General features: G+C 45.2%; 1 protein-coding gene across 1 annotated transcript in view; it reads right to left on the reverse strand.

Annotated features, from left to right (window-relative positions):
• rgl2 (ral guanine nucleotide dissociation stimulator-like 2) overlaps window positions 1-15,421 on the reverse strand; it is a 71,459-nt gene that overhangs the window by 37,189 nt on the left and 18,849 nt on the right. Inside the window, exons 6-8 of the mRNA XM_080471621.1 lie at window positions 14,833-14,889; window positions 9,433-9,623; window positions 3,580-3,731 (exon numbers count right to left, since the gene is read on the reverse strand). Of these exons, the coding sequence (XP_080327747.1) occupies window positions 3,580-3,731; window positions 9,433-9,623; window positions 14,833-14,889 (400 nt within the window). The remainder of the gene's footprint in view (window positions 1-3,579; window positions 3,732-9,432; window positions 9,624-14,832; window positions 14,890-15,421) is intronic.

Here is a 15,421-nt window from a genome sequence, read left to right on the forward strand (position 1 = left end):
CCTCCTCCTCCTGAACCATCAACATGTTCTCCTCCTCCTCCTCCTTCTGAACCATCACCATGTTCTCCTCCTCCTGAACCATCAGCATGTTCTCCTCCTCCTCCTCCTTCTGAACCATCACCATGTTCTCCTCCTCCTGAACCATCAGCATGTTCTCCTCCTCCTGAACCATCAACATGTTCTCCTCCTCCTGAACCATCACCATGTTCTCCTCCTCCTGAACCATCAACATGTTCTCCTCCTCCTCCTCTTGAACCATCACCATGTTCTCCTCCTCCTTCTGAACCATCACCATGTTCTCCTCCTCCTCCTGAACCATCAACATGTTCTTCTCCTCCTCCTCCTGAACCATCAACATGTTCTCCTCCTCCTTCTGAACCATCACCATGTTCTCCTCCTCCTCCAACATGTTCTTCTCCTCCTCCTCCTGAACCATCACCATGTTCTCCTCCTCCTCCTGAACCATCACCATGTTCTCCTCCTCCTCCTCAACCATCACCATGTTCTCCTCCTCCTTCTGAACCATCACCATGTTCTCCTCCTCCTCCTGAACCATCAACATGTTCTTCTCCTCCTCCTCCTGAACCATCACCATGTTCTCCTCCTCCTCCTTCTGAACCATCACCATGTTCTCCTCCTCCTCCTGAACCATCAACATGTTCTCCTCCTCCTCCTGAACCATCACCGTGTTCTCCTCCTTCTGAACCATCACCATGTTCTCCTCCTCCTCCTGAACCATCAACATGTTCTCCTCCTCCTCCTCCTTCTGAACCATCACCATGTTCTCCTCCTCCTGAACCATCAGCATGTTCTCCTCCTCCTGAACCATCAACATGTTCTCCTCCTCCTGAACCATCACCATGTTCTCCTCCTCCTCCTGAACCATCAACATGTTCTCTTCCTCCTCCTCCTGAACCATCACCATGTTCTCCTCCTCCTCCTGAACCATCAACATGTTCTCCTCCTCCTCCTCCTGAACCATCACCATGTTCTCCTCCTCCTCCTCCCGAACCATCACCATGTTCTCCTCCTCCTTCTGAACCATCACCATGTTCTCCTCCTCCTGAACCATCAACATGTTCTTCTCCTCCTCCTCCTGAACCATCAACATGTTCTCCTCCTCCTTCTGAACCATCAACATGTTCTCCTCCTCCTTCTGAACCATCACCATGTTCTCCTCCTCCTCCTGAACCATCACCATGTTCTCCTCCTCCTGAACCATCAACATGTTCTTCTCCTCCTCCTCCTGAACCATCAACATGTTCTCCTCCTCCTCCTTCTGAACCATCACCATGTTCTCCTCCTCCTCCTTCTGAACCATCACCATGTTCTCCTCCTCCTCCTTCTGAACCATCAACATGTTCTCCTCCTCCTCCTTCTGAACCATCACCATGTTCTCCTCCTCCTCCTTCTGAACCATCACCATGTTCTCCTCCTCCTCCTGAACCATCACCATGTTCTCCTCCTCCTCCTGAACCATCACCATGTTCTCCTCCTCCTCCTCCTGAACCATCCCCTTGTTCTCCTCCTCCTCCTGCTGAACTCAGCCAACCACAGGTAGCAGGAGGAGCTACCAGCTCCAGGAGCAGCAGCTTCTCTCCAGCCTGGACAACAACCAAACTCCTTCTTCAGAGAGGTGAAGGAAGTGGTACCAACCACCTGGGTGAGAACCTGAGATCAGTTCCTCCTGATGCTCTGGATAGATGTTTACCTTGATGAAGATGCTGCTTCTACTACAGTGATCATGATATCAGGACTAGTTATCAACCTGTAAACCAAAGTTAGCTCTGCCACACACACACCAAGCTTTATATAGGTAGTTAGAATCTGTGTTTTTATTTGATTTCATTGTAAATCAATATCATTTTTGGAATCATACTTGCTGTCTTATTAATGAGCACAAAGGTGAATGAAATGTCGACTCTTCTGTGCCAAGAACTCCAAAATCCTTCAAGCTTTACTGTTAATTCTGGTGATTGTAATTAATTTAACTATTAATTCAAATTCCTCGTTAACTCTTTAGTAAATCTTATGAGACTGATAGAACTGAACTAGCTGTCATTTCCTGTTCCACAGGTGGAGCTCCCGAGGTATCTGATACAGATCACATTACATTTTCAATAACATGATTAATTATTATCTTTGATCATTATTAATCATTATCGATAGCCAAACTACCAAAAAGCAACATAAATGGTGCCCCGTGGGCGGACTGCACTAACTAACTACATGGTACCAAGTGATTATTATGAGTTAAGAAAGAAAGTGGTATGGTACCAGACAGACAGACAGCTGCTGATGGGGGCGGTCAACCCCATCGTGTTGTTGGCTGTTGTGTTGTGTTGTGGTGTTGTGTTGTGTTGTGTGTTGTTGTGTTGTTGTGTGTTGTGGTGTTGTTGTGTTGTGTTGTTGTGTGTTGTTGTGTTGTTGTGTTGTGTTGTTGTGTTGTGTGTTCTGTGTTGTGTTGTTGTGTGTTCTGTGTTGTTGTGTTGTGTTGTTGTGTTGTTGTGTGTTGTTGTGTTGTGATGTGTTGTTGTGTGTTGTGTGTTGTTGTGTTGTGTGTTCTGTGTTGTGTTGTTGTGTGTTGTTGTGTTGTGTTGTGTGTTGTTGTGTTGTGTGTTCTGTGTTGTGTTGTTGTGTGTTGTTGTGTTGTGTTGTTGTGTTGTGATGTGTTGTTGTGTGTTGTTGTGTTGTGTTGTTGTGTTGTGTTGTTGTGTTGTGTGTTGTTGTGTTGTTGTGTGTTCTGTGTTGTTGTGTTGTTGTGTTGTTGTGTGTTGTTGTGTTGTGTTGTGTGTTGTTGTGTGTTGTTGTGTTGTGTTGTGTGTTGTTGTGTTGTTGTGTGTTGTTGTGTTGTGATGTGTTGTTGTGTGTTGTTGTGTTGTGTTGTTGTGTTGTTGTGGTGTGTTGTGTGTTGTTGTGTTGTGTTGTTGTGTGTTGTTGTGTTGTGTTGTTGTGTTGTGATGTGTTGTTGTGTGTTGTTGTGTTGTGTTGTTGTGTTGTGTTGTTGTGTTGTTGTGGTGTGTTGTGTGTTGTTGTGTTGTGTTGTTGTGTGTTGTTGTGTTGTGTTGTTGTGTGTTGTTGTGTGTTGTTGTGTTGTGTTGTTGTGTTGTGATGTGTTGTTGTGTGTTGTTGTGTTGTGTTGTTGTGTGTTGTTGTGTGTTGTTGTGTTGTGTTGTTGTGTTGTGATGTGTTGTTGTGTGTTGTTGTGTGTTGTGTTGTGTTGTTGTGTTGTGTTGTGTTGTTGTGTTGTGTTGTTGTGTTGTGTTGTGTGTTGTTGTGTTGTGTTGTTGTGTTGTGTTGTTGTGTTGTGTTGTGTTGTGTTGAGCCGTTCCTCGCTGCTCGGTACCTCGGTAGGGGGAGCGGAACATCCTACCCAGTGGTCACGGGTTCTTTCTGGACCATCCACAACTTTTTCAGTCAGACAGGTGAAAACCCGCCCCGTCACAGAGAGTGCGGGGAACCGCGGCTTTAGTGTGTGTGTCCATGACCTTTCACCCCGGTAGCTTTGACAGGCGTCCCCCCCCCCCCCCCCGAGTGAAGGTGAAACACGTCGTGTCCAGTAAAGTAAACAGAACTCACCGTCTCGATCTTGGTGAGCTGTTCTGCGATGATTGCTGCCGGGAATCCCAGGATGCTGATGGGGTCAAACTTTGATGGCACCAAGGGGGAGGTGAGGGGTTCCGGGGGGGGACTGGTGGGGTCCGGGGTGGGATGCCTGGTGCTTTTCTGAACTGAAAAACACAAATCTGATTATTTAAATGTCAAAGAAATAACTGAAATAACTCGACTGAAACGGACAGGAAACACTGGAGGACTCAGACTTTAATCACAGCTCTGACCCCACAGAGACCCCCACAATGACCTCACAGAGACCCCCACAATGACCTCAGAGAGACCCCACAATGACCTCACAGTGACCCCTCAATGACCTCACAGTGACCCCTCAATGACCTCACAGTGACCCCACAGAGACCCCCACAATGACCTCACAGAGACCCCCACAATGACCTCACAGAGACCCCCAAAATGACCTCACAGTGACCCCCAAAATGACCTCACAGTGACCTCACAGTGACCCCACAGTGACCCCTCCAATGACCCCACAGTGACCCCTCAATGACCTCACAGTGACCCCACAGTGACCCCTCAATGACTTCACAGTGACACCACATTGAACCCACAATGACCTCACAATGACCCCACAATGACCTCAGAGACCCCCACAATGACCTCACAGTGACCCCACAGTGACCTCACAATGATGCCACAGTGACCCCTCAATGACCTCACAATGATGCCACAGTGACCCCTCAATGACCTCACAGTGACCCCTCAATGACCCCTACAATGACCCCGACAGTGACCCCTCAATGACCTCACACTGACCCCTCAATGACCTCACAGTGACCCCACAGAGACCCCCACAATGACCTCAGTGACCCCTCAATGACCTCACAGTGACCCCACAGTGACCCCTCAATGACCTCACAGTGACCCCACAGAGACCCCCACAATAACCTCACAGTGACCCCTCAATGACCTCACAGTGACCCCTCAATGACCTCACAGAGACCCCCAAAATGACCTCACAGTGACCTCACAGTGACCCCACAGTGACCCCTCAATGACCTCACAGTGACCCCACAGTGACCCCTCAATGACCTCACAGTGACACCACATTGAACCCACAATGACCTCACAATGACCCCACAATGACCTCAGAGACCCCCACAATGACCTCACAGTGACCCCACAGTGACCTCACAGTGACCCCACAGTGAACTCACAGTGACCCCACAGTGACCTCACAATGATGCCACAGTGACCCCTCAATGACCTCACAGTGACCCCACAGTGACCTCACAATGATGCCACAGTGACCCCTCAATGACCTCACAGTGACCCCTCAATGACCTCACACTGACCCCTCAATGACCTCACAGTGACCCCACAGTGACCCCACAGTGACCCCTACAAAGACCCCACAGTGACCCCTACAATGACCCCGACAGTGACCCCTACAATGACCCCACAGTGACCCCTACAAAGACCCCACAGTGACCCCTACAATGACCCCGACAGTGACCCCTCAATGACCTCACACTGACCCCTCAATGACCTCACAGTGACCCCACAGTGACCCCTACAATGACCCCACAGTGACCCCTACAAAGACCTCACACTGACCCGTCAATGACCTCACACTGACCCCTCAATGACCTCACACTGACCCCTCAATGACCCCTACAATGACCCCACAGAGACCCCTCAATGACCTCACAGTGACCCCACAGTGACCCCTACAATGACCCCGACAGTGACCCCTCAATGACCTCACACTGACCCCTCAATGACCTCACAGTGACCCCACAGTGACCCCTACAATGACCCCACAGTGACCTCTACAAAGACCTCACACTGACCCCTCAATGACCTCACAGTGACCCCACAGTGACCTCACAATGATGCCACAGTGACCCCTCAATGACCTCACAGTGACCCCTCAATGACCTCACACTGACCCCTCAATGACCTCACAGTGACCCCACAGTGACCCCTACAATGACCCCACAGTGACCCCTACAAAGACCCCACAGTGACCCCTACAATGACCCCGACAGTGACCCCTACAATGACCCCACAGTGACCCCTACAAAGACCCCACAGTGACCCCTACAATGACCCCGACAGTGACCCCTCAATGACCTCACACTGACCCCTCAATGACCTCACAGTGACCCCACAGTGACCCCTACAATGACCCCACAGTGACCCCTACAAAGACCTCACACTGACCCGTCAATGACCTCACACTGACCCCTCAATGACCTCACACTGACCCCTCAATGACCCCTACAATGACCCCACAGAGACCCCTCAATGACCTCACAGTGACCCCACAGTGACCCCTACAATGACCCCGACAGTGACCCCTCAATGACCTCACACTGACCCCTCAATGACCTCACAGTGACCCCACAGTGACCCCTACAATGACCCCACAGTGACCTCTACAAAGACCTCACACTGACCCCTCAATGACCTCACAGTGACCCCACAGTGACCCCTACAATGACCCCACAGTGACCCCTACAAAGACCTCACACTGACCCCTCAATGACCTCACAGTGACCCCTCAATGACCTCACACTGACCCCTCAATGACCTCACAGTGATGCCACACTGACCCCTCAATGACCTCAGTGACCCCACAGTGACCCCTCAATGATCTCACAGTGACCAAACAGTGACCCCACAGTGACCAAACAGTGACCTCACAGTGACCTCACAGTGACCTCACAGTCTTTACTCTCGATGTCCCACAGATTAAGCAACTTCAGGATTAACTCTGGTTTTCTCTTATGGAGCTAACTTCAGGATTAACTCTGGTTTTCTCTTATGGAGCTAACTTCAGGATTAACTCTGGTTTTCCGTACTACGACTCTGGATCACTTCTTCCCAGGATACTTTTTTTTATTTTTAGCACTGTATTAATCCCCGGAGGGGAAATTCCATCCCAAATTGACCAATCGGTAGCAGCCACAGAGCAGTGCTCAGGGGGATCTGGGGGGGGGGGGGGGGGGGGGGGTTCTCAGGGACCCCCAATGCATGTTTTTTGGGAACGTGTGAGGAAACCGGAGTACCCGGAGGAAACCCATGCACACACAGGGAGAACATGCAAACTTAACTGACTCTGAATGTCTAACCTGCTCCGGAGCAGGATACGTTCTGGATAAGATCACAGTGAGTGTAAAGCTCCGCCTCCTGACCAATCAGATCTCTTGAAAAATGCCCCGCCCATTCTTAAATGATGGTGATTGGTGGGCAGGTTCAGCGCTGAGCTGCAGCGGAGAGGAGAGGAGAAATTAATTCAGAACAATCTTTTTAACAGAACCCAATAAATCCTGGTCTCTGAGCTTTGAAGGAGGTTCTTGTTCTGGTTCTTGTTCTTGCGGAGGCGGAACCTCGGCCTCAGAACCAGTGGATGTAAAATGTAAAGTAAAAGAAGAGCAGTGAGGAAGCTCTGCCTGGAACCGTTCTGCTGGAATAAAGTGAAGTGACTCCGGTTCTATTGTCCCATGAATTAATCTGCTCTAATCTCACCAAGTCAGCATTAACTAGTCAGGAAGGTTCTGGTTCTGGCTGCAGCAGCAGTGTTGCTTTGAGCTGCTGGATGGGTTGGAATTCTTCATAATCTCAGAGATTAACTGCTCCTCTATGGTAAAGTCAGCTGCTCTGCAGAGTTTCTCCCTCTGTGATTGGTCACACTCTGCAAGCTCCGCCCCTTTCAGGTGAACGCTCTGATCCTGGAGGGAAACTCTGGTGGAACTAGTGAGGTGATAACCTGCTTCCTGTTAATGCTGATCAGGATCCAGAATGTCTGGGTTAGTTAATCCAGGTAACAGAGATATCCTGGTGTGTTAATCCAGGTAACAGAGATATCCTGGTATGTTAATCCAGGTAACAGATATCCTGGTATGTTAATCCAGGTAACAGAGATATCCTGGTATGTTAATCCAGGTAACAGAGATATCCTGGTATGTTAATCTAGGTAACAGATATCCTGGTATGTTAATCAAGGTAACAGAGATATCCTGGTATGTTAATCCAGGTAACAGATATCCTGGTATGTTAATCCAGGTAACAGAGATATCCTGGTATGTTAATCTAGGTAACAGATATCCTGGTATGTTAATCTAGGTAACAGAGATATCCTGGTATGTTAATCCAGGTAACAGATATCCTGGTATGTTAATCCAGGTAACAGAGATATCCTGGTATGTTAATCTAGGTAACAGAGATATCCTGGTATGTTAATCCAGGTAACAGAGATATCCTGGTATGTTAATCCAGGTAACAGAGATATCCTGGTATGTTAATCTAGGTAACAGAGATATCCTGGTATGTTAATCCAGGTAACAGATATCCTGGTATGTTAATCCAGGTAACAGAGATATCCTGGTATGTTAATCCAGGTAACAGATATCCTGGTATGTTAATCCAGGTAACAGAGATATCCTGGTATGTTAATCTAGGTAACAGAGATATCCTGGTATGTTAATCCAGGTAACAGAGATATCCTGGTATGTTAATCCAGGTAACAGAGATATCCTGGTATGTTAATCTAGGTAACAGAGATATCCTGGTATGTTAATCCAGGTAACAGATATCCTGGTATGTTAATCCAGGTAACAGAGATATCCTGGTATGTTAATCCAGGTAACAGATATCCTGGTATGTTAATCCAGGTAACAGAGATATCCTGGTATGTTAATCTAGGTAACAGAGATATCCTGGTATGTTAATCCAGGTAACAGAGATATCCTGGTATGTTAATCACAGGTTGTAGTACACCTGGGGGGTATTTCAGAAAGGAGGTTCAACAGTCTCAGAGTCTCTCCCTGAAGTCTGAGTCAACTGACTCTGAGATGGGAACTATGGAGTTTCCGGTTCGAGAACAGCTGACCTGAACTAGTTCAATCAACCCTGAGTATGTGAACCTCATCACCAACAGTCATCCAAGCCATCGTCAATGGAGCCCTGATACCACGAGTCACTATGGGAACAGACCGGAAACCGAGTTATTTTGCCGTAAAAGTCCCAGGATTGCAGCAGACAGGTAGAAATAATAAAGAACTCAAATCTGAATTTCATTTAGGTGCAATCCAACAGGAGGACGGCAACTTGGAAGCAGCTAAAAATGAAATATAAAAACACCTTTCAGAATGAAAGGCTTGTATGTATATCAGTTCTCTGCAGGTCTAAGAAAAAGATCTGAATCAGACTGATGTTGATCATATTTGGTCCATGAATACTTCTTAAATAATTCTGTCTGTCAAGCAGACGTTGCTGCTTCAACCAATCAGATTTAGATATTGGCGACTCTAGAAGGCCCAGCGTGACCTCAGCATATCCAAGCCCTCTGATTGGATGGTCAGAGAGTTCACTCTCCAGCCAGCTGACTGCATCTGGAGCAGCTGCATGAACAAAAATATATTTGTGTTGATTTAATAGAGGTTTGATCAACCTGCAATGGCTGAAGGAGAATTAAAGACATTTGGTTGCAGATTTATTGTCAAAACCATTTTCAAGAGGGACTTTTCCTGGAGGTCTTTGAACGCACCGCAGCACTATGAGCACATGGAGCTCCGGGAAAACCATCCAGGTCCCACTGGTGATAAAGGTATTTATTCTGGCTACACAAGTATCTATCTGTGATGCAAAGGCTTTTTCTACTGCATTCCTGCAGGATAACTTGGTTTTTGTAGCCATGAAAAGTTCCTGAGGGGTGGATTGACTCAGACCAGCACTAGTGAAGGCTGAGGTCTGAAATACACGGCCGCCACTGGTGGATATACTGTCTGCTCTGATTGTACCTCGTTTTCATTTCAATTTTAGGATTTAAACCCTAACCCGGTTGTAAGTACAGACCTGCTTGGTGCCTCGGGAGCAGGGCTCGCTCGCTGAGCTCCTCGGCCGTCCGGAGCAGGCGGGCTTGCAGGTCCGAGGGCGAGTCCTGAGGGAGGAGGGGGGCGAGTCGCAACAGACGAGACGGCTCCCGCAAACTCCTGAAGTCTTCAGGATACTCAGAGAGCCAGGTGCTAAACACGGTGCACACCGCCCTGCAGGAGAACACACCAAACCTCAGCATCACAAACATCACATCCAAGATGGCCGCAGTGCGACCGTCGCTCTTCAGGAAGGTTCAGAGCAGATTGCTGCTCTGCAAATCATCACACACTTCTTAAACACGTCTCACACACACTTCTTAAACACAAAGTCTCCCACACACTTCTTAAACACAAAGTCTCCCACACACTTCTTAAACACATCTCACACACACTTCTTAAACACGTCTCACACACACTTCTTAAACACGTCTCACACACACTTCTTAAACACGTCTCACACACACTTCTTAAACACGTCTTACACACACTTCTTAAACACGTCTCACACACACTTCTTAAACACAGTCTTACACACACTTCTTAAACACGTCTTACACACACTTCTTAAACACGTCTCACACACACTTCTTAAACATGTCTTACACACACTTCTTAAACACGTCTCACACACACTTCTTAAACACTTATCACACACACTTCTTAAACACGTCTCACACACACTTCTTAAACACTTATCACACACACTTCTTAAACATGTCTCACACACACTTCTTAAACATGTCTCACACACACTTCTTAAACACGTCTCACACACACTTCTTAAACATGTCTCACACACACTTCTTAAACATGTCTCACACACACTTCTTAAACACGTATCACACACTTCTTAAACTCGTATCACACACACTTCTTAAACACGTCTTACACACACTTCTTAAACACGTCTCACACACACTTCTTAAACACGTCTTACACACACTTCTTAAACACGTCTCACACACACTTCTTAAACACGTCTCACACACACTTCTTAAACACGTCTCACACACACTTCTTAAACACGTCTCAAACACACTTCTTAAACACATCTCACACACACTTCTTAAACACAGTCTTACACACACTTCTTAAACACGTCTCACACACACTCCTTAAACACGTCTTACACACACTTCTTAAACACGTCTCACACACACTTCTTAAACACATCTCACACACACTTCTTAAACACAGTCTTACACACACTTCTTAAACACGTCTCACACACACTTCTTAAACACGTCTTACACACACTTCTTAAACACATCTCACACACACTTCTTAAACACAGTCTTACACACACTTCTTAAACACGTCTCACACACACTTCTTAAACACGTCTCACACACACTTCTTAAACACATCTCACACACACTTCTTAAACACAGTCTTACACACACTTCTTAAACACGTCTCACACACACTTCTTAAACACGTCTCACACACACTTCTTAAACACGTCTCACACACACTTCTTAAACACGTCTCAAACACACTTCTTAAACACGTCTCACACACACTTCTTAAACACAGTCTTACACACACTTCTTAAACACGTCTCACACACACTTCTTAAACACGTCTCAAACACACTTCTTAAACACATCTCACACACACTTCTTAAACACAGTCTCACACACACTTCTTAAACACGTCTCACACACACTTCTTAAACACGTCTCACACACACTTCTTAAACACAGTCTTACACACACTTCTTAAACACGTCTCACACACACTTCTTAAACACAAAGTCTCCCACTAACTTCTTAAACACGTCTTACACACACTTCTTAAACACGTCTCACACACACTTCTTAAACACGTCTCACACACACTTCTTAAACACGTCTCACACACACTTCTTAAACACATCTCACACACACTTCTTAAACACAGTCTTACACACACTTCTTAAACACGTCTCACACACACTCCTTAAACACGTCTTACACACACTTCTTAAACACGTCTCACACACACTTCTTAAACACGTCTTACACACACTTCTTAAACACGTCTCACACACACTTCTTAAACACGTCTTACACACACTTCTTAAACACGTCTCACACACACTTCTTAAACACAGTCTTACACACACTTCTTAAACACATCTCACACACACTTCTTAAACACGTCTTACACACACTTCTTAAACACATCTCACACACACTTCTTAAACACGTCTTACACACACTTCTTAAACACGTCTCACACACACTTCTTAAACACGTCTTACACACACTTCTTAAACACGTCTCACACACACTTCTTAAACACGTCTTACACACACTTCTTAAACACGTCTCACACACACTTCTTAAACACAGTCTTACACACACTTCTTAAACATGTCTCACACACACTTCTTAAACACGTCTTACACACACTTCTTAAACACAGTCTTACACACACTTCTTAAACACGTCTCACACACACTTCTTAAACACGTCTTACACACACTTCTTAAACACGTCTCACACACACTTCTTAAACACGTCTCACACACACTTCTTAAACACAGTCTTACACACACTTCTTAAACACAGTCTTACACACACTTCTTAAACACGTCTCACACACACTTCTTAAACACGTCTTACACACACTTCTTAAACACGTCTCACACACACTTCTTAAACACGTCTTACACACACTTCTTAAACACGTATCACACACACTTCTTAAACACGTCTTACACACACTTCTTAAACACGTCTCACACACACTTCTTAAACACGTCTCACACACACTTCTTAAACACGTCTCACACACACTTCTTAAACACGTATCACACACACTTCTTAAACACGTCTTACACACACTTCTTAAACACGTCTCACACACACTTCTTAAACACGTATCACACACACTTCTTAAACACGTCTTACACACACTTCTTAAACACGTCTTACACACACTTCTTAAACACGTATCACACACACTTCTTAAACACGTCTTACACACACTTCTTAAACACGTCTCACACACACTTCTTAAACACGTCTTACACACACTTCTTAAACACGTATCACACACACTTCTTAAACACGTCTCACACACACTTCTTAAACACATCGTCTCACACACACTTCTTAAACACGTCTCACACACACTTCTTAAACACGTATCACACACACTTCTTAAACACGTCTCATACACACTTCTTAAACACGTATCACACACACTTCTTAAACACGTCTCACACACACTTCTTAAACACGTATCACACACACTTCTTAAACACGTCTCACACACACTTCTTAAACACGTCTCACACACACTTCTTAAACACGTATCACACACACTTCTTAAACACGTCTTACACACACTTCTTAAACACGTCTTACACACACTTCTTAAACACGTCTCACACACACTCCTTAAACACGTATCACACACACTTCTTAAACACGTCTCACACACACTTCTTAAACACGTCTCACACACACTTCTTAAACACGTATCACACACACTTCTTAAACACGTCTTACACACACTTCTTAAACACAGTCTTACACACACTTCTTAAACACGTCTCACACACACTCCTTAAACACGTCTTACACACACTTCTTAAACACGTCTCACACACACTTCTTAAACACGTCTTACACACACTTCTTAAACACGTCTCACACACACTTCTTAAACACGTCTTACACACACTTCTTAAACACGTCTCACACACACTTCTTAAACACAGTCTTACACACACTTCTTAAACACATCTCACACACACTTCTTAAACACGTCTTACACACACTTCTTAAACACATCTCACACACACTTCTTAAACACGTCTTACACACACTTCTTAAACACGTCTCACACACACTTCTTAAACACGTCTTACACACACTTCTTAAACACGTCTCACACACACTTCTTAAACACGTCTTACACACACTTCTTAAACACGTCTCACACACACTTCTTAAACACAGTCTTACACACACTTCTTAAACATGTCTCACACACACTTCTTAAACACGTCTTACACACACTTCTTAAACACAGTCTTACACACACTTCTTAAACACGTCTCACACACACTTCTTAAACACGTCTTACACACACTTCTTAAACACGTCTCACACACACTTCTTAAACACGTCTCACACACACTTCTTAAACACAGTCTTACACACACTTCTTAAACACAGTCTTACACACACTTCTTAAACACGTCTCACACACACTTCTTAAACACGTCTTACACACACTTCTTAAACACGTCTCACACACACTTCTTAAACACGTCTTACACACACTTCTTAAACACGTATCACACACACTTCTTAAACACGTCTTACACACACTTCTTAAACACGTCTCACACACACTTCTTAAACACGTCTCACACACACTTCTTAAACACGTCTCACACACACTTCTTAAACACGTATCACACACACTTCTTAAACACGTCTTACACACACTTCTTAAACACGTCTCACACACACTTCTTAAACACGTATCACACACACTTCTTAAACACGTCTTACACACACTTCTTAAACACGTCTTACACACACTTCTTAAACACGTATCACACACACTTCTTAAACACGTCTTACACACACTTCTTAAACACGTCTCACACACACTTCTTAAACACGTCTTACACACACTTCTTAAACACGTATCACACACACTTCTTAAACACGTCTCACACACACTTCTTAAACACATCGTCTCACACACACTTCTTAAACACGTCTCACACACACTTCTTAAACACGTATCACACACACTTCTTAAACACGTCTCATACACACTTCTTAAACACGTATCACACACACTTCTTAAACACGTCTCACACACACTTCTTAAACACGTATCACACACACTTCTTAAACACGTCTCACACACACTTCTTAAACACGTCTCACACACACTTCTTAAACACGTATCACACACACTTCTTAAACACGTCTTACACACACTTCTTAAACACGTCTCACACACACTTCTTAAACACGTCTTACACACACTTCTTAAACACGTATCACACACACTTCTTAAACACGTCTCACACACACTTCTTAAACACGTATCACACACACTTCTTAAACACGTCTCACACACACTTCTTAAACACGTATCACACACACTTCTTAAACACGTCTCACACACACTTCTTAAACACGTCTCACACACACTTCTTAAACACGTCTCACACACACTTCTTAAACACGTCTTACACACACTTCTTAAACACGTATCACACACACTTCTTAAACACGTATCACACACACTTCTTAAACACGTCTTACACACACTTCTTAAACACGTCTCAAACACACTTCTTAAACACGTCTCACACACACTTCTTAGACACATCGTCTCACACAGACGCTGGTAAACTCACTTGTTGAAGGCTCGTCTGAGCTGACTTCTCTCGCTGTCGCCTGGCGGATTCTCCAGCCTGTCAAGATTTCGATTCACAGATTATTTTTGGTGGACAGTTTTTCTTTTGTCGGCCGCAGTGGGACTGGACCCAGCACACAGGTAACCGACTCGGCTGTTCCAATATTCTAACTGCTCTTCAGTATGAGATCTAAATTCACTTATAAAGCACTTTTCAAGTGTGAGTAGCACTAAAGCTTTACATACTGTAGTTCATCACATTCACCCATTCACACACACATTCACACACCAACGGAGGCCGCAGCCATGCAAGGCGCCGTCACTCCCATGGGATCAATTTGGGTATCAGTGGCTTGCTCAAGGACACTTCAGCATGTGGACAGGTAGAGATGGGAATCGAACCTGTAACCTTCCGACTGGAAGAAGAGTACTCTACCAATCGAGCCACGCCGCCTCATATAGCAGTGGTCCTGTCAGAACCCGTGACATCTGATCAGTGGATCAATATCATCTGCTCTGTAGATCAATACCATCTGATCAGTGGATCAATACCAAACTGCAGACGATCTGACTGTAGATTGAGGTTGCTG

This window comes from Lipophrys pholis, assembly GCF_963383615.2.
Source record: "Lipophrys pholis genome assembly, chromosome: 9".
Classification (NCBI taxonomy): domain Eukaryota; kingdom Metazoa; phylum Chordata; class Actinopteri; order Blenniiformes; family Blenniidae; genus Lipophrys; species Lipophrys pholis.